The 20554-nt window shown below is 36.3% G+C and overlaps 1 protein-coding gene across 1 annotated transcript in view; it reads left to right on the top strand.

Annotated features, from left to right (window-relative positions):
- KCNH5 (potassium voltage-gated channel subfamily H member 5) overlaps nucleotides 1-20554 on the top strand; it is a 272418-nt gene that overhangs the window by 36534 nt on the left and 215330 nt on the right. Inside the window, exons 3-5 of the mRNA XM_069465044.1 lie at nucleotides 2858-2964; nucleotides 7077-7205; nucleotides 17755-17870. Of these exons, the coding sequence (XP_069321145.1) occupies nucleotides 2858-2964; nucleotides 7077-7205; nucleotides 17755-17870 (352 nt within the window). The remainder of the gene's footprint in view (nucleotides 1-2857; nucleotides 2965-7076; nucleotides 7206-17754; nucleotides 17871-20554) is intronic.

Here is a 20554-nt window from a genome sequence, read left to right as displayed (position 1 = left end):
AACAGTGGCTTTTCAATGCTGGCTTTACAGGTAGTCTCTGAAGCTTCATGTGTTAGTCTAGATGTAAGATTATGGAGTAAGACTGTCATTTTATTCTGAGATTCTTTTACTTATTTTATCAGTGTAATGACAATTACAATTTTTCTTTTTAAATAGAATATAGAAATATTATAATTGAAAATGAAAGGTATACATTTCTCAGTGCTGGAGCAGTCTTTGGTCTGCCTTCTCTTCTTCCCTTTAGTTCTTGGTTTCTAGAGTTCTGGTTGCTTAGGTCAGTGTTCTAGAAGATGGGCTTGAGTTACCCTGTAATTTCTAGTTATAATGTGATGTTGCTATGGGAGTCTGGTCGTCTTTACTGGATCTTGCTAACAAACTATGCTTTTCATGTTGTAAATTTTACAGATTGGTAAAAATCAGATGCAGATTTTCCATGGGGGTAATGAATCTAAACCTTCAGGGGCCCTCACTTGAGTGGATGTCCTCGAAGGCCCTATACCTAGTTTTGTTTTATAATTTTGTATTTTTTTCCTTAAAGAGAGCTCCATAGATTGTATAAGCTTCACACTTTGGATCTGCCTCTGGCCAGTATGTGAACTCTGAAAACAGGAAGAAAAACAATAACAAAGATATACATTTGACCTTTCAAAATCTTAGTTAAGACATCTAGCAGTGCCATATTTTCTTTCCTGGTGGAAGAAACAGTCTGGAACATTAAACTAAACAGTAGAACTGTGTATCTAAAACTATTAATAGGTGCATAACTAATGATTTTGAAACCATCAAGAATGGAGTTTTAGAGACATGTAGTCCTTAAGTGAGTTCTGTTATGTAGATATCAGATTTTTGCTGAGGTTCTCTTAGAACAATAGAGAATGTCAAACAGTAGAAAGTTTTTGTGGAGTGTAGACATTCACTCCTTAATCTATGTTTTGTGTTGTATGGTTTTCTAGCCATAGTAATAGATGCCAGCTTTAGTTTCCTCCCATTAGCCACACTTATACTGACCATAAGAAAATCCTCTGAAATGATGAGAATGCCAACACATTGTATGTATAATATGCAGTCCTTTAGGGTAGTACGTACAGAAGCATAAAAAAGCCCATGCAAGCTGAAACCAGGTGATGTCATCTTAATACTCAATGGAAAAAATTATGATTATTTTGTCACCTTTAAAATTGTCAAAACATTGACAACTCTCTAACTGTTGGTTATAAATGCAGGGAGATTAAAATGATAATAAATTGGCCGGGCGCGGTGGCTCACGCCTGTAATCCTAGCACTCTGGGAGGCCGAGGTGGGCGGATCGTTTGAGCTCAGGAGTTCGAGATCAGCCTGAGCAAGAGCGAGACCCCACCTCTACCAAAAATAGAAAGAAATTATATGGACAGCTAAAAATATATATAGAAAAAATTAGCCGGGCATGGTGGTGCATGCCTGTAGTCTCAGCTACTCGGGAGGCTGAGACAGGAGGATCGCTTGAGCTCAGGAGTTTGAGGTTGCTGTGAGCTAGGCTGACGCCACGGCACTCACTCTAGCCTGGGCAACAGAGTGAGACTCTGTCTCAAAAAAAAAAAAAAAAAAAAAAAATGATAATAAATTAATATTTAGTACAGTGTGACTTAGAACATTAGAAACATTGAGAATTAAAGTCTTTTTTTTCTTTGTCAAAGACTTATCACAAGTCATTGGAACAATACTTGCCTTCTCGTAATATAACTTATGATATAAAGAGAGCGTCTTTGCTATCTCTTAGCAAATTTTCATACTCCTTCCTAAGTTTGTATCAACTTCAAATATTTTACCCTTTCACTTTCACTATTATAAACTATCTAGCAGAGCTCCTTTAATGTGAAGTATTTTTTACTGGTGTCACTTCCTCTGGGAAACCTTTGTCCTTTCTGTCACAACCACTTTGCTCATTTATGTTGATGAGTTCACCTTTACTAAGTCCCTCTGGCTGCATATCTAGAGTTGCTCAAGTGACAGCAGTGTCCACTTTTCCACGGCCATCTGTGTCTTCAGTAACCTCATATATGTTCAATTTGAATTTCCCTTCAAGCATCGCCACTTTTTATATCTTTGGTGGACTTTAATCTTTGTGGGCTAATTCCTGCTTTTAATGATCCACTTTTGTAAAATGTCATGTGGGTTTGTCACTGAGGGACAAGGAGGCAATATGACTACATGTTTTGCTGTCTGTGTGTGAATGGAATGACAGGTTTTGAAAGAAGCGATTGGTCCCTGGTCATGGTATGCGTCTGTTATTTACTAGTGATTTGTAGACTGAAGAGCTAGCAGCAAAGTTTGTATGTTGTGTGGTTAGTCACAGTTAACAGACTGTGGTCACTATCATTTGAACCGTGCTGTTACAAAACTGGTGGTATTTAACTAAACCATGGTGATTGAAATTTGTGCATATAGGAATAGTGAAAACAAGAATTACCTCTCTTTTTCCCTCTCTCTCTCTCTGACTTCTACAGCTAGCTTTTAAAAAGAAGTTTAACAATCATGATTAAAACATGATTTAGAGCCGGGCTCTGTAATCCTAGCTACTTGGGAGGCTGAGGCGGGAGGATTGCTTGAAGCCAGGAGTTCAAGGTTACAGTGAGCTATGTTTCTGCCACTGCACTCCAGCCTTGGTGACAGAGCGAGACCCCATCTCTAAACAAGCAAAGCAAACCCCTCCAAAACAAAAACAAAAACAATAATGAAGGCATAGTTTTAGTTAGTTGTGTGAGAGCAACATTGTATTTTGTAACCACATTTACTACTTCATCAAAGACAAATGTATGATTTTTATGTAGCATTTGAAGGGCAACACAAAACTGAAATGGATTTTCTTTTTCCCTGCTAGTTTTATGTATGGTGAATTGACTGACAAGAAGACCATTGAGAAAGTCAGGCAGACTTTTGACAACTACGAGTCAAACTGCTTTGAAGTTCTTCTGTACAAGAAAAACAGTAGGTATCTAAATTACAAATAAAATATGCCAGTTTTTTATTAATGCTATATTTTGGTAAGTGGCAGTTGAGCTAAAATGTAGTGAAAATGTAAAATTTTTATTGTTCCTTTTCTTGGCAGGGGCAGAGGTTACTGATGAAATTAGATAATAAAATTAATAAATGATTCTATTTATAAAAAGCAACCTTTTGAGGAATGGAAGAAAAATATGGTGTATTTTAAATGTGACCTTTTTGTATCAGGCAGCAAATTCTTTTATAATTAATGCTCACGGTAACTACCCTATAGTTATGCAACAACAACTAAAACTGACAGAGAAATTCATTAACTTCTTGTGGTTAAAGGAAAATGTAATTGGTAACACTGGGCATGTGTACCTTTCTATGCAAACATAGGTAACAGGTGAATACGAGGTAGCTACATGGGGTGAATCCTTACCAATATGGCCTTTTGCCAGACTCAGACTGTTTGGTGTGGAAGGCTACTGGAAGTAGTCATTACTTTCAGAACACGCTATTCACATTTGGAAAATTTGTATTGATCGTTGTAAGCTGTTCTCCAGGATGAGAGTTGTGTGTGGTAAACTGTTCATTTATATGATCACACAGTACCTCGTGATATAGACTTTCCATCAGAGTTTGTAGAAAAAACAAACAAACAAAAAACCAACGTGTACACTCAATGGCCAAGTCGTCTTTCTAATGCACTTTCTTTGCATGGTTACCTACTTTTATCTCTTTTTGCTCCTTTCCCAAATTGTCCTTTCTTTCTTTTTTGAACAGTCACTTCATAAGATGGGTCAATTTATTTAGTGTTAATGGTAAATGATAGCAAAGTGCATTGTTATCTTCAGTGGAAATTAATGGTTACTAAATTCTTCCAAGTTTGGGAAACATTTTAGCATCAGAAGGAAACATTTGTTCTGTGTTGAGTGCACATTGGATTTGTGGAACATAATATATCCTCTCCATTTTCCTCACGCATTTGTTATCTATGGAATATTTGGAATTAAAATTAGATTTCTATTTTTATTAATAGATTGACAAAGTGATAGCTTTGTTATGAATGACAAAGGCATTGCTTCAGAGTAGTGTGCTTGATAATGGGAACATTTGTCTTTAGCGGTTTTACCTAAGGAATGTCTTATCATCTTACCTTTCATTTTAGAATTCAGGCCAAAGAGATATTTCTGTTTGAAGTCATAGCTAAATGTCAGTTGGCTTGTCACTGAGAAAACAATCCAATCTCTGTCCTCTACAAGAGAAAAGGCAGGCTGTAGATGCTTTCTGGGTCTTTTTGACCAGGTCCCAATATATATTGATAATTGGTAGGAGACTCACATACCGATGACTCCTTCATTTTCAAATAGGTTTGCTATTCCTTGAATGACTTAGCTATGTGCCCTGAGTTTAGCAAATAATGTAAGAATGTTCCATATTACTCGTAGTACTAAGGTCACTCATTCTGACATTTAAGCAGAATAAACAAATCTTTGCCTGCTTTTAAATCATCAAAGGCAAGTCCATAGTTTCTGAGTTTCTCAAAAATACCATAGTGGAGTTTCTGTTTTGTTTATGTACTTTAAATCATGTTAGTAATTACTTGAATTTTTACATTTACAAAGGGCTCTTTCCAGGGTGGTTTATATATTTTATATACCTTATGGCACTGTAGATTAAAACTTGTATCTCTTTTCTGTTTATTATATATATATATATATATATATACACACACATACATTATCTATGTATTGTAATGGAGTTTAGTATTTAAAAGCAGCTTTAAAACAATCTCGTGAGTAGTTAGCTGAAAGCTTTAAACATCAACTAAAAACATATATTCTTATGACTTTTAAAAAATGTTAGATAGAAAAATTCCCATGTCTGTAGAAAACGGTTTTGGGAATGTCTGAATGTCAATCCTCCTAGCACGTCCATTAAGTAATTAGGTTAAACATCATTTTGCAAATGAGGGGATTGAGATGTCTGATTTAGTATGTGTCACAATTAAAACATTTCAGTTTGCAGCCTCTGTTCTTTAGGGCCAGTGCTCCAGTGCTCTGATTAGCATGGGGCTGTTTTTACTGTGGGGAAAGAAAGAATAGCTCTGGGATGATGATTTTAAAATGGCTCTTTCTGAGTACACGGAGGCAGAACTCTGACAGCCGGGGCTACTCCAAGTAATCGATGCTCTGGGTTTCCAGCGGCAACTGTCTTCTCTGTCTAACCCTCCCAGGCTGCCTGGCCCCCCGAACCCCCAATCCAGAATATGAAGGCTGTTTCACCAGCTGCTTGGCAGATACTCAGCCTACTTGGGAAGTCTGAGCCTGTGACTTGAAAAGTTGAAAAAAATCTACCTCGCTATCTAAAGCAGTTTTAAAGACAGCTCTGACTCCATGCCAGAATTTGAAAAGTTGCTGTTTCCTGGGAAGGCATGACATGTAACATCATCTCTCTCTGTTGAGATTTCTAACAGAGTTTGGAAAACGACTTATTTTTAATGCCCTCTTCTCCTTGTTTATGACCCCTCTGCCTCCAGCTTGCTGTGTTGGAACAGCCACAGGCTGTGTATCCACTAACGTCTGGGTCTGGCGATTTGTAAAACTGTGCACATCACTCACAGTTCCTGGACACGCTGTGTGAAATAAGAAAACAGAAACCAAAGAACAAGCCTCTCTGGGAGATGATGTGATTGTTTTTGAAGTCCCTGTCTCATCCTGCAATCATTCTGGAAAGGGCTATGTCCTTGCACAGGCCCCCTGGGGTTGCCAAAAACCCTGGTTGTCAGAATTAAGTATTTCCATAGAAATCTCCTCTCTCTAAGTCTTTTTCAGCCTGGTAGTTAAGTCACCTCATCTTGTCTAAATGGCATATTCCCCTTGATGGTAACATTAGGTGAATTTTTTTTTGGCCACAGGTGTGGAGTTGCTTCTTATTTGGTTTTCACTGGAAACCACTAAGAGGCTATCAGCTCTCACTGACAGACTAGTAATAACTGTACATTTCACTCCTCAAATTCTAAACCTTCTAAAAATCTTTCTGTCTTAAGGTAGAATATTGGGAGGGGCTTTATTACACTGTGGCTTAGAGAAAATATCATGGAAAATGTGTCTTTTTGATTCTAATGGAACATTCCTTCAGTGTTTTGTCACTTAATAGATAATTACTCCTTCAAAGACATTTCTTGTGCCTTCATGTATTTATTATTTGGCATGTACCAGTTCCTGATTTGTCCAAATCATAAGCCTTGTTCCCTAGAGTCTTTGGTAGCTTTCCTTTGAAGGACGTGGTGACAGAGTCCAGCTTCATGCCTTGAGTGGGAGAGGTAGGATGCAGTGGCTCATGAAGACACCTGCAACTCTCAAGGGTTGAGGATGTGTCTTTTAAAAAAAATTTTTTTTTATTTCAGCATATTACGGGGGTACAGATTTTATCAAAAAGTCCCAAGACATGTCTTTTTTTTAATTTTATTTTTTTAAGGTTGCCCTAAACGTTTCATGTCGAGCTCTGTGTACATCAGGCATCAAGTGTTGACGATACCCTCTCTCTCTGATGTGGGGGTGCAGTCAAAGCCACAGAGCGATCATGGACGTCTGTCTGCCCAGTGAGAAAGCCTGGGACAGAAACAGCATTTCGGATGTTCCTTCAGGAAGAATACTTATCAGAGCATCAGGCATTGCTGTTGCAGTTAATTGGAAACACTTGTCAAAGTGACAAGACGAGAGAGAAGCACGTAGGAGTGCTCACACTGGTTGTGACTGTCAAAAGGAAGTTGGTGAGGGCAGCGGTGGTTTAGGGACCCAGACCTATAGGTGATGCTGGCGTTATTTAAGTAGCAAGACTGCCTTTTTGTGTTCCTTCCTTGTGTAATGGCCACCCTGTGCTTTACTTTAGAATTTTGATATTTTGGGTTGAAAACTGTGTTTATTAAATTTGAACAACTGGTAGTTGTTACAAAAATAAAGATTTTAAAATTCTTTGTAGCAATTAAAATACTGTTTTGGTGCTGATTCGTGGCATAGCAGGCGGCAGCTGAAGGAAGAGAGAAGGCAGGAGACCAAACCATTGCTGTGGCCATGACACACCCTATTGTCCTTTTCTCTCTGTTGCAGGAACCCCTGTTTGGTTTTACATGCAAATTGCACCAATAAGAAATGAACATGAAAAAGTGGTCTTGTTCCTGTGCACTTTCAAGGATATTACGTTGTTCAAACAGCCCATAGAGGATGATTCAACAAAAGGTAATTTTCAGAAGAATTACTATAATTAAGAATTAGGCTGTCACTAAAAGACCTTCTTATTATTTTAGCAAACTCCATTGGTTAAACTAGAAAACAGAATTCTACTATGTGGCACTTCTTTTGCTTCATGTTCATACTAGTAACTGCTCAGAATTAGTTTTATTCAACTGTATCATTTGAACAGAAATAGCATGGCTATCAGAAGTTAAAATAATGGTTGATTAATTTAAAATAATGGTTAATTTAGTAATAGAAGGAATTGAGATAAGACGAAGAAATTTTATAGAGCATTGTTAATTTAGAATCAATATAATCAAAGTTTCAATACCCTATACCATGGTGAACTTTAGAACCAAAATAATATAACAACTTGTGGGATGGTTTGGAAGTCAGACTAAAGCTCAGTTGATTAGTTGATTGAATTTTGTGGAATTGATTAATGTTTTATTAGTTGACCTTTTCAGGTTACTTTTCAGCTTTTATTTATTGAGTTTTATATTCTCTTGGGTAGCTGTTATTCGGTTATGTAAAGAACAATTTTTTCATCAAGAGAGTGGCTGGCGAAATGCAAACTCTTGACTAAAGTCTTATCGATCATAATATTTCAAGAGGCTGCTATAGGAACTAGTAGTCACTGGCATGTGCTTTCACCTCTTTTTCTATGTAATTTATTTCCCATTTATTCTCTCTAATGATGTTTACATTAGAAATTGGTGTCATATAAATGAAGAATTTCAAATACCCTTAGTTTTTATGAAATGTTATTTTAAATCTCTTAGGAAACTAAAAATGAAATGTCTTCGTTTTTGAACTTGGCAAACATTGCCTTTTCATACTTCTTTTTAAAAAACTGGCATAGAAGCTTTAATCTTTCCAACTGTAATCATAGTTATGGAAAAAAATCACATTAGGTTTATTCTTTGCATATGAATTCATATATATATATAATACTGTATCTGCTCAGTTTCTGGTTAACATCAAATTGCAAGAGAAGAAATTTTACAATGTGAAAACCACTCAAAGTATAATATAGGACAATACATTTTTACTTGGAAGATTGAATAAAGTATTCAATTTTGGACCTATACTACCTGTTCCTCTGTCTTTACACGTAGACCCAGTACCTGGGAAATTTAAGATAAGGATAAATATTAGTTTTTAAAAATTGAATAGTCTTCTAATAGTATTTAGATTCAATGTTCATTTGTTTGTTTTTAAATTGATAGTGCTCCCTCCAACAGCTGAAGGATACATATTCTTCTCAACCTCACATGGAGTGAAACATTGCTAAGACAGACTACATTCTGGGCCATGAAACGTACTTTAACAAATTTAAAAGAATAGAAATTTTAAAAAGTATGTTTTCAGACCACAATGGAATTAAACTAGAAATCAATAACAGAAAGATATCTTGAAAATCCTCAAATAATTAAAAATTAGATAATACTTTCAAAAATAACCCACAGGTCAAAGAAGAAGCCTTAAGATAAGTTAGAAAAATATTCTAAACTAAATAAAAATTAAATACAATTTATAAAATTTGTGGGATGCAGCAAAAGCAGTGCTTAGAGGGAAATATGTAACATTAAATGTGTATATTAGAGAAGAAGAAAGATATAAAATCAATAACCTAAGATTCTACCTCAGGAAACTAGACAAAGAAGAACAATTTAAACCAAAGCGAACTGAAGACAAGAAATAATAAACCTCGGAGCAGAAATCAATGAAATAGAAAACAGGACAACATTAGAGAAAATCACCAAACCCAAAGTTGGTTCTTTGAAAAGATCATCCAAGTTAATCCTCTGGCCAGGCTAACTAAGAACAAAAGCAGAAGATAAAAATTACCAATATCAGAAATGGAAAAAGGGCCATCACTACTCATCCTATGGACATTAAAGCATAGTAAAGGACTACTGTGAACAACTCTGTAGCGGCCACCATTGATAACTTGGATGAAATGGACCAATTTCTTGAAAGGCTCCAACTACCAAAACTCACAAAAGGAGAAATAGGTAACCTCAATTGCCCTATATCTATTTTTTTTTAAAAAAATTAACCAATAATAATCCTTCCAAACCAAGAAAACACCATGTGCAAATGGTTTCATTGGTAAATTCTACCAAACATTTGGGAAGAAACAGTACCAGTTCTCCAAGTCTTTTCCAGAAAGTAGAAGGAGATGGAACTCTCCTAATGCATTCTGTGAGGCCAGCACTACCCTTATACCAAAACCAGAAAAAGCTACTATAAGAAAGGAAAAATACAGACCAATATTTTTCATGGATATAGATGTAAAAATCCTCAACAAAAATTGAATCCAACAATGTCTAAAAAGAATTACACATGACAACCAAGTGGGATTTATCCTACATATGCAAAGCTAGTTGAGTATTCAAAAACCAATTGCCATAAGCCACCATATCAACAGGCTAATGAAGACAAATCATGATTATATCAGTTGGCATTGAAAAAGAACTTGGTGAAATCCAGCACCCATTCATAATAAAACGTCTCAGCAAAGTAGGAATAGAAGGGGACTTCTTTAGTTTGATAAGGAACATCTATTTAAAAAACCCCTATAGCTAATAGTGGACTATATCCTAAACAGACATTTTAAATAAAAGATAAATGATTAGCATATGATCTGTAATACAACATATTCTTCAAATGAATTTTTCTTGCCTTCACAATGATTGACAAGCTGAGTAAAAAGCTTTTGTTCTCAATCTTTTCTTCTCAAAAATTATATATATATATAAAATTTGTATTTGTATGTATATTAGATGAGTATTGTTTTCTCTCATTTACTTTAAGTGATTTCAGGGCACAGCTTAAGTTGGCCAAGAAAAGTACAGTACTTCCTCATAGTTTTGACCTGCTGACCCTTAATGGTGGTGTCGGTAACTATCTATCTATTTATGGAAACTGAAAGTTGGCAGCATTTTCTGATGAACTTGGCGAAAGGATGCAGATATTGAAGGGTTGACTTTTATTTCTGAGTTAATGTCTCTTCATTCATCTGCATCCCCACATCAGAATCACAGTCTTTTGTAAAGCAAAGTCTCTTTTAAATGAATAATTCATTTAAACAAAATGATATTTGAATAAGCTCCAGACAACTCAGACCACTTGAGTTTGGAACTTTGGGTTTGATAGACGTGTAAATTAGAATTTATAGGGAAAATCAAACCCTATTGTGAAAAGCATTAGAGAAAAATCTCTCTTTCCAGTGCCAGAATTTGTAGAACTTATTTTAAATAGACTTAGAGACTCCCCCACACTTTCCAAATACATAACAGATTACTGAAAAAGTATGCATAATATAACTATGAATGGTGTATGTGAGCTACTTTCTATTATTCATGTGAGCTATAAATTTAATATGAAAAGTTCAATAGAAATAAAATATTTATGCCATCAAGTCATCATCCTACTATCTCTATGAAGCTAGCAGTATAGGAAAGTATGTTTTAAAACACTGGCACAAGAATATATCTTTCAACTTTTTAAGTCAAATTAAGGGAACCGTGGAACCTTTTTGGGAAATAACAGATGAGATTTCATAATATCAAAATGATTTGGGTTTAGAACATTGAACTTGGAGACAGTAGACTTGCTTTTGATTCAGCCTTGGGTGCTGGAGTTACTTAACATGAGCCTTTTCAGGACTCTCTAGGAATATTTTATTCCCTTAGTCTTACATTTATCTATTTATTTTCCCAACCAAAAATGCAGATTGATGATGGTGCAGGTACTATACTAGGTCCTGGAGACACAAAATCCCTTTTCTTATTTTCCCCTGGGTAGACAGACAAACAAATACATAGTAGAAGCTTTTTTGATTGCTCCTATTCTCTCAGTAAAACAGGAAACATGGTTATCAACAGAGAGTAAGGATGATGAAGGATGTGAGGAGGTGTTGAAGGTGAGAGGAGAGTGGAGTAGCTATGAACTGGTTACCTAAGAGTGTGAAATAGTGATTGGACGAGGGAAGGATAGCAAGGTTGCTGGGCAGCACCGAGGTCTGCTTGAGGCCATTGGTCATGAATCTCACTAGTATCTAGGAACATGAGTCTGTGTGGTCCACCTGTGTTTAGTCAAAGGTGTAGAGACAGAAGTAGGTGAAAGGCTGGGTTTATCCAGAGTTGGAATTTTGTCAGTTGAGTAAGATGAGAACAATCAGGGAATTCAAGTATCAGGGAGTTGGGGATGGTTGCAATAGAGTAGGTTGAGGGTGTTTGCAAAATTTTGGAGAAATACTTAGGTGGTAAAAGTTCTGTTAGCATATAGAAAATAGTGTTTTAGCATTCAGAACAGACAAGAGGATCTACACACTGCAAAACCAGAAGGTAATTCCGGAGCAAGGACTTTTTACTTTGTTAACATCAGGAGGCACCAGTGATTGGAGAAAGAGTTCAACTCCTTTGAGAATTTGCCAAAATTTGCTGGATTTGATATCAATTTCTTTTTCCTTTATTGGTATTTTGACAAGAAATTTAGATATATGGTTGAAAGACTTGAATAAATGGACTAATTCTGAATCCTCTTTCTGAATCATGTCTGGGACAATAACTGTAACATGATGGCAGCCGACTAATTTGAGTGCAACTCTTCCTCAGGGTGAATCCTGTGATCACCGAAATTTTACTCTGAATTGATTTTTTGCCTTTAAACTGAATGACACTGGGTGATGTCAACAATACCTTTGAATTATACCATGGTGGATAGTAGCAAACACCATTGAAGGGGAGGGAAACCAGTTTTGATGGAGTAGTTAGTATATGCCAAGAACTTTATATTCATTATTGCTCATTTCTGTAATTCTGAAAATTAGCATTATTACCTCCATTTTGCTGTTGAAGATCCTGAAACTCAAAGTCTGGTTCCAAATCCCAATTTCTGTCTATTGCACCATGCTGCCTCATCCTTTCTAGTGGAAGCCTATTGTTGGGGTTTAACCACTTTAATCCCTGGCTCTTTTTTCTCCCTACAAAAACTAATCACAGGTTGAAAATGCTCTCATTCTGACAGAATTATACTGTCTTGAACCAAGAAACTTACTGATAATAATTTAAGGGGGTAAAATTATTTTTTTGTTATCTTTTGTTCCTGGTATTGAGGTCTTGGAATAGTTGTTCAGATAATCAGTTCCAGTCAATGGTACCTGGTACCTTATTTGTAATAATACAAAGGGGAAAAATTACAGCCAAGAAATCCATTTTGTTGATTATCTGTGTGTGTTCTAAAATAGATGGCCCAAATTTCTGCCCATTTATATTGTACAGTATTTTCAAACAGACTCCAAAACTGCCAAGATAATTACAGTGTGAAATACCCTGTGCCAAATAGTTATGGAACCTTCTTGCCAATAATTGAGACAAAAAAAACTCTTGCAGAATAAAAAATAACAGTCAAAATAGCAACTTTCTCCTTGTAGAAGCAAATGGTTTTCTTTAGAGAGGAAACAACAGATGAAATATGAGTAATTATACCATGTAGTCTCTTTGGCCAAGAGTGTAATTGTTTACCTAAGCTTTTTTCTTATAGATTAGAATCTTGTGTTGCAGCCTAGTAGATTGATTTAACTGCCTCTGTGACTTCCTTTTATTTTTAAGATTAAGCAGGCCATGACAAAGAGGTTAATTGCAACCCAATAGAGCTAAACTAATGTTTTATTAAGAAGGAGTTGGCATCTTGAGCTTTTAGGAGAACAAATGTTCTCATAATGCCATGACCAACTTACAGAGCAAGTATTAGGCTCTTCATATTCAGCTGTCTGTTCACATTACCCTATATCGACCACATCTGAGTAACATCAGCGAACTTTGCTGAATAATCAGTCACACCAGTTAGGTCTCTGTAAAGGTGAGATCAGTAAATGTATCACTGGGAAAAGTTAGAACTGCTGAGCCCTCTGTTTTCTCTGACCTAGACAGTGTGGCTGCTCAACTTTTTCAAAGTTTGTACAGTAAAGGATGGTGAGAGATCAAATGAACTAATTCAGCTAATAACACAGGCAATTATTCCAGACGTGTTCAAGAGCACAAAGGGATAGGTATAAGGAAATTCAGTGTGACATTATTAGTGATACAGAAAACCTTGAAACTTCTTCAGCGTACATGAGTGGAAGGAACATATGCATGATCAAGAAAGAGCAAATGCTTAATTCTCTGAGATGACAGAAGTGCAGGCAAGAACCAGGAGCCATAGTGGTTCAGTCGAGAGGTGGAGGGGAGGGAGGGGGGATAGGGGAAGTTGAAGGCTGTTGGGTTCCTTATGGCATCTGTTTTGGTTCAACAAAGAATTTGGCAGGGTTATGTGCTGAGAGTAAGGGGAACGGGGTTACTATAAGTGTCTTTAGGAAAATGCTGTTTGGAATGAGGACTGCAAGAAAGCCCTAACCAGAGACAAATAATAAGATTCCTGAGCAGCTCACGTAAGTCATCTTTGAGTGCTCCCTTGGATTTAAATGTGAAATACAACAGTCCTTGGCTTTGCAAATGGTTCTTCATCTTTTAGGGCATTTTAGTTGCAAAACTCATAAATGATTTCTCAATTTTACACCTGCCTTTGGCTTTGATTTCTCTAGGAAGAAAGAATCCTTTCCAAGTCTTTTCTCCTAAATCTCTCTCTTCCAGTATGTCTGAGTCAGTTCAACGTTTGCCACCACCTTTCTTTTTCTGCTAGAAGTTTCCCAGTTCTGTCTCTGAAGGCGGAATTGTAGTTCTCAATGTTTCCAGGGCTCCCTCTCCAACCTCCTCTACACACCCTTCCCACCTTCTCCAGCCTAAAGCCTTTCTTCCATGTTGTGCGTTATGCTAACACCCGCTGAGCTGAGTGTGCTTCCTTCTTTTAATTAATGTTTTAATTTTTAAACTTTACATATCATACGGATGCTGTGTTAATTCCTGTTTCACTTTTTAACTCATTTCCTCATTCATTCATTCATTCACTCATTCATTCAAGAAAAACAGATCTAGTGCCCATTATGTGCCAGCCCTGGTATTAGGCAGCCAGGGTTAGAAAGAATGAGATCTGGCACCCAAAAGTTGTATCATGTAGTAAATTCCCTTTTCATCTGTGTTTAAGGGTAGTCTTATAGAACACACTTATTAAAAAACATTTTTAGGATGATGAATTCATATTGTATTTTTCTTTCTGCTTTTTTCCTGTTATTTAATCGACGATAGTCCTATTTTTACTCATGGAGAAAAATGCATGTGTTTTATTTTCACTGTTTTAAAATTTCTTTTTTCTTCTAGGAAACCAAAATAAGGTAAAGTAAAGGGATGAAATATACCTTGATTATACTAAATGCATGTGTAAAATAAGATACCCAAATACACAAACATTTGAACAAGCTTCTGTTTGGTATTTAAATTAGGAATTATTGCTTCCTCATTAAGAAACAGTAATATGTGCTCATGATGCTTCAAATAGAAAACCAGAGGGTGACAATAAGCTTTCACTGTCATATTTCTCCTTCCTCACACATTTACTTCCCTGTGTGATACTATGAAATTGGAGAACACATGCCATTTGTTGATTTGTGTTCTTTCATGTATCATTGATTTTATTCCTTCAATATCTCCTTTAATTTTTTTTTCAAAATATTTTCCGGGTAAATGTTTTTGCACACAGGGAATGAAAGTGGGCTTCTTTTTTAGTCCAATTGGGATGTATGAAGGGGTACATTACCTATTTTAGAAATATGAACCTTTGGTAAGTAAAAGATTGACTTGGAAGTTTCTAGAAATAGTCAAGGCAATTATAATATTTCATTGATATAAGATGAGGAAATTGTCACCAGGGAAAATGTTAATATAACTATGGCTAATATAGTTACTGTCATCTGAAGATATCCTCACCACCTTTACCCAACAAAGAAAAACCAAACCAAAAACCAGTGATGATAGAACAAAATAGGATTGATTATTAAATTTGATTTTTAAACTTACAAATAAAATTTATTTCTTTATTTCTTTATGGCCTATTTTATGCCAGGCCCTAAACCAAGTGCATGCAGAGAATGGAGAAATGAAAAATAGAGTGACTAATGTGTTACTAATTGCATTAGTGTTGTTAGTGCCATGTGAGGTATGTACTCCATGGTGGAATGTACAAAGGTGGGCACCTGTCTTTTATGGGTGGAACAAAGAAGCTTACAGAAAGTGGTAATGCTCTAAATGAGTCTGCAGGTACTGGTGAGTGTAGCCAGACAGATGAGGGAGGGAAAAGACATTCCATACAGGCAGAATGATTATAACATGAAATATGAAAACATGAACCATCATGGGGTGTACAAAGAATTCCTAGCATAGTTAATTTTAGTTTTGAATTTATTCTTCATTTAATTTGCTAGTGGTTTTAATAAGGCTGGAATACAGAGCATATATAAGAAAGTGGTAGGAGATGGATGCAGAGCAAATCTTTGGAGTCAGAAACTAAACAACCTATATACAATGTTATCCTGGAGGCCTCCAGGTTGCTTTAAAGATTTGTAATAGGGGTAAGGCATGGTCAGATCTGTGCTTTAGAAAGAACTTTGCGAGTAATGTGGAATGTAGTCTTTAGGACGCTGCCACCTAACTCATGAGAAAGATGATATATCTGACAAAATAGGGATGCAGAGGGGAGATTCAATTTGAGAGATATTTATTGATATGTTATAACCTTTAAGGCTTAGAAGTGATAGAGAGAGAGAAAGAGAGAGAGCAGGTAATAGTGAGAGGAGGATGATGAATTCCAAGTTCTGATTTGGGCAATTAGAACTATCACAGGGCCATTTTACCAAAATCAGGAATACATGAATGATGCAGGGTTGGGGATGAGAGAAGTTGATGATGAGAGTAATTTTGGATATGTTAAGTGTTATTAATAGTTGCCTATAGAACATCTTAGTAAGAGTGGCCAGTGGTTAATTAGACACACAGATCCGGAGCTCAGAAGAAAAGTCTAAGGTGGTCATAGAGATTGCATGTTGGCTTTTTACATTGATGTTGAGTTTTTAGAGTTGGTGGCATATTTGGTGCCCTTTTGTTTCTCCGGCACATTGCACAGGGTAAGTCTCAGCGTTGCATACAATTCCCAAAACCTCACTTTTTTTTCTTTGCTCTAGTTACTAGGATGACATCCATTAATGAAGAAGAAATAAGAACTTTCTATCAATTGATGCCAGTTTACTTCTTTTCCAATACAATTATTGAGCATAGAGAGGGAGCTGAGTTGGTGGGACAATACAAAGCTTAAATGAAATCAGAATTAACCTGAAGATACTAAAATATGGTGTCACTTGCATTGTGTGTTTTGATGAATAATAATAGACTGGTATATGCCTAGGATTTCTTTTTTGTTTTTTATCATCATTGCTACGAGAGTCATTCCTTTGGACCATTGGAGGTTTTTCCTTTTAAAGAGTTATTTGGTAAATACTGTAGTGAAAGGTAATACTGCAGAAATTATCAAATAGTTTTAATAAAATCTTTAATGTATCAGAGCTTTTGAGATACCTAGAGGAAGGATAATTGAGACAGGATCAGAATGTGATTGGTTTTGTTCTATTTGTTCATATCTCATTGGCATTTCCTTGAAATTAACGATTTTAATGATGGCACTTTGAGGCCCCAGAAGAAATTTCTTTCCCATTAAATTCACATTTCCTTCTCCCAGAAGTTACTGTTCCTTCAGAAAACATTATTAACATTATTAGGTATTCAAAAAATAATTTTTAGATATCACTGCAATTTTTAATAGGCAAGAAATAACATTTTGCTATGTTTCAAGAAAGGTGGAAGTATGTGATATGAATCATGTGAGATATATTGAAATTTGTATTTATTCTCTTATACGTGTTCATCTACAAACAAATACATAGTAGCACTATTTTTATTAGGGTAATACTAGCTGCTATGACAACCCCCAACTTTTAGTGGCTTAACATAATAGAAGCATATTTCTTGCTCATATGACAGTCTAAGGCAAGTGATCCTGGCTGGCATATGGCATTTTTCCACACAGTGATTCAGTGGCTTTGCTATCACCTAGGGCCTTGTCGTCATTTCCATCCAGCTGGTAGAAGGAGGGAGAAAGCGTGGAGAAGTCACCCTTGCTTCTTCAGTTGAGGCATGAAAGTGACACACATCACTTCTGCTTATGTTCCATTGGTGAGAACTGGGACATGGGCCGCACCTAGATGCAAGGAATGATGGGAAATGTATTTCTGGCTGGGCAACTGTTTCCCAGTAACAAACCCGCACACTGCGAAGGGCAGCACAAAATCTTTTGGACAGCCAATTGCCTTGACTATGGGAACTATGTAAACGGTATGAGCAAAACAAAAAGCTCACACATAAAAAATGCTCATTATTTTATAGCCACACTTCAAATATGTGATGATGTCTATGTTGACAGAAAATGCTTTAAATTGATACTTTGCATTTATTCTAGATATTATATGATTGCTAAGATCCTTTGAATATTAGCAAGACTGTTGTATTCCTTATTCATAATGTATGAAAAACTGAGACTTTCTTTCCTTATTTTTAAGGTTGGACAAAATTTGCCCGACTAACAAGGGCTTTGACAAATAGCCGAAGTGTTTTGCAACAGCTCACGCCAATGAATAAAACAGAGGTGGTCCACAAACATTCAAGATTAGCTGAAGTAAGTGTGAGACTAACTTTGCTTCCCAAGAGGGTGGTGGTGGTATATTTTTTTTCCCAAAAATGATTCAATATAGATATTTCTGGCCATTATTTTATAAATACTTAGCTGGTAATTTATTTTTCCCTTGTAGAAATATATTTAACAGAAATCCCAAGTATTTATTTTTATTCTCTCCAACTTTTAAAATGGGAATGTAGTTCATGACATCCCAGGGATGTCTGTAGAATATGAGGTTTCCTTTGAACAAATGAGATGGCGTGTTCATTCATTCCTTCATTTTTGTATGCAGCAGATACTTATTGAGGGTTTACTCTGTGCTTGCACTCTGCAAAAGATGTAAAGATGAATAAGAAATGGGCTCCATCAGCAGCAGACACTGAACATAGGATGTGAAAATACTATGACAGGGTGCAGTGTCAACCCATGCAGGAGCGTTTGCCAAGACTTGGGGCTTTAGGGAAGGCTACTTGAGTGAGGTAATACCTAAGCTGAGTGAACCTTTAAAGAAAAATATAAGAGTTATGCAAGTAAAGAAGGGATGGAGGTCATTCCTGTCAGGGAGGCCAGCATGTGCAAAGGCTCAGAAATGAGATAGTTTGGTGACTTTGAGTATGACTTCAGTATGGTTGAATTCAGGTGGGGAGGGAACTGTTAGGTGGCATATAGTGAGTTGGTGGTGGTTGGTGTCTCATGTGCTGGGGAATTGACATGATCACATTTGTGTCTTAGAAAAAACCTCTCAAAGGGACATTGGTCCTAATTGTTTTTTTTTTTTATAATCTTGTTTTTATTGTATGAATTTGAAATATTATTCTAAGAAGAGGTCCATAGGTTTTACCAGATTGCCAAAGGGATCCAAGGCACAAAATGATTAAGAACCCTTCCTTGAACTAGTGACTCTGTTGAGAATGGGTAGGGAGGAAAACCAGGTAAGAAGTCCTTGTGGTAATTTAGCTAGAATGACCAGGGCCTTGAGCAAGGTAGTGGGAGCAGAGGTGGGCAAATTGCAGACACATCAAGATTAGAGTCAACATATTTGTTGATAGATTAGAACAGAGTATGAAACAAGAGGACGAGATGAGGACAACTCTGTTTTTGGTTTAGACAACTGGGTAGATAGTGCTGTTGCTTAATAAAATGGCAAATACAAGAGGAGGAAGAGAAGGTTTGGGGACAATGATAATGTGTTTGGTTTTGCACATATTAAGTTTGAAGAGCCTGATCGGAAATGCTAGTGGAGATGCCTAAAAGGCAGTGGGATTTGTGGGTCGGGCACTGAGGAGGGAATTTGGATTTGAGTTGTAAACTTTGGTGTCACCCCCATAGATATGGTTGTTAAAGTCATAGGACTAGACAATGTTACCCCTAGAACAAAGAGAAAGGGAATGAGGACAGAACATTGAGGCAGCCAAAAGCTTTCTTGTTCACATCTTCTATAATCATCATTTGTATTACTGGCATGAAAGATGCCAAAAAGCCAATTAAGCTACCAAAATTGTGCTGAGCACTTAGTGGGCACTCACAAAAATATTCGGAGATAACTTACCAAAAAACAGAAAGATAACATCAGATCCATACATTCATCAATTTGCTCTGCTGGAGAAAAGTAAGTTGAAACACTCCAGAGTAACTTTCCCAAATACTTGTAAATATTAAATCTGGTTCGGAAAGGATTAGGGAATAAAGCATATTCCCTGAATTTGGAGAACTCTGGAGTTTTTCTTAAGCCCATAGCTATCAAAGAGACTTGTTATAGTTTTCTGCTCTAAATAGCACTGTTAGCTTGGGGAAAGATTCCTACTTTGATGTACAGACGTGTTTTTAAAAACCAAAAGAAGACATTAACATTGTTAAATATTAACTAATATTTAACACCATATTTTAAAATATGATGTGCAACTAGTGTTAAGATTTTAAGTAGACCATTCAACACAACTTCCTTTTTCAATAATGCTTATTAAGTACTACTTGATTTTGGAGCTACTTTCTCTTCTTCTACTTTGAATTGTCCATTTCTAGGTTCTACACAAATCAAGCTGAAGTGTAGGAGCTTGTTTCTGTGACTGTTGACTTTTATAGTCATGATTCCTTTTGGGCCTTACCTATACCTTATTCAGAGTTTTTCTTCTCACTGTTACACAACAGTGCAAGAACAAGAGGAAGGGGACCAGAGAGAGGAAAATCCTCTACTGTAGGCACCCAAATCACTGAAGATTGTTTTTTCTCTTTGTCAAGGGGAACATTTCTTTACCCTTGACATTTCATCATTTTTATTTTTAGGAAACTTGTATTCCTGTTTCTTCCCATCTGATTTTTTATTTGCTTTGCTTTGTGATTATTGCTAGTTTCTTTATCAGTCATCTCTAATGCATAAACTTGGTTCCGATACAAAACTGCTTTCTATCAGGTCTTAGGCTTGCTTTCAGAGAACATGCAGAAATAAGAAGGTTTTCAACAGAGATTTAGACTGCATACCTGCAGTATATGCTCTTACGTCTAAAGACAGACCCAAAAGAAACACCAAGCACAAGAATATTGTTTTTCCACTTGTACTCAAAGGCTCATATACTAATAATTTGCTCAACTCAAGTATCTGGTGTTGCTGTGGAATTTTAGGCTCTTTCACTGTTCCCAAGACATGTAAATTTGATCTCAATTCCGGATCCCCTAAATATAGAGCT

This window comes from Eulemur rufifrons, chromosome 2, assembly GCF_041146395.1.
Source record: "Eulemur rufifrons isolate Redbay chromosome 2, OSU_ERuf_1, whole genome shotgun sequence".
Classification (NCBI taxonomy): Eukaryota; Metazoa; Chordata; class Mammalia; order Primates; family Lemuridae; genus Eulemur; species Eulemur rufifrons.
The sequence above is the reverse complement of the archived record's forward strand: the minus strand, read 5'-3'. Positions and strand labels throughout refer to the sequence as shown.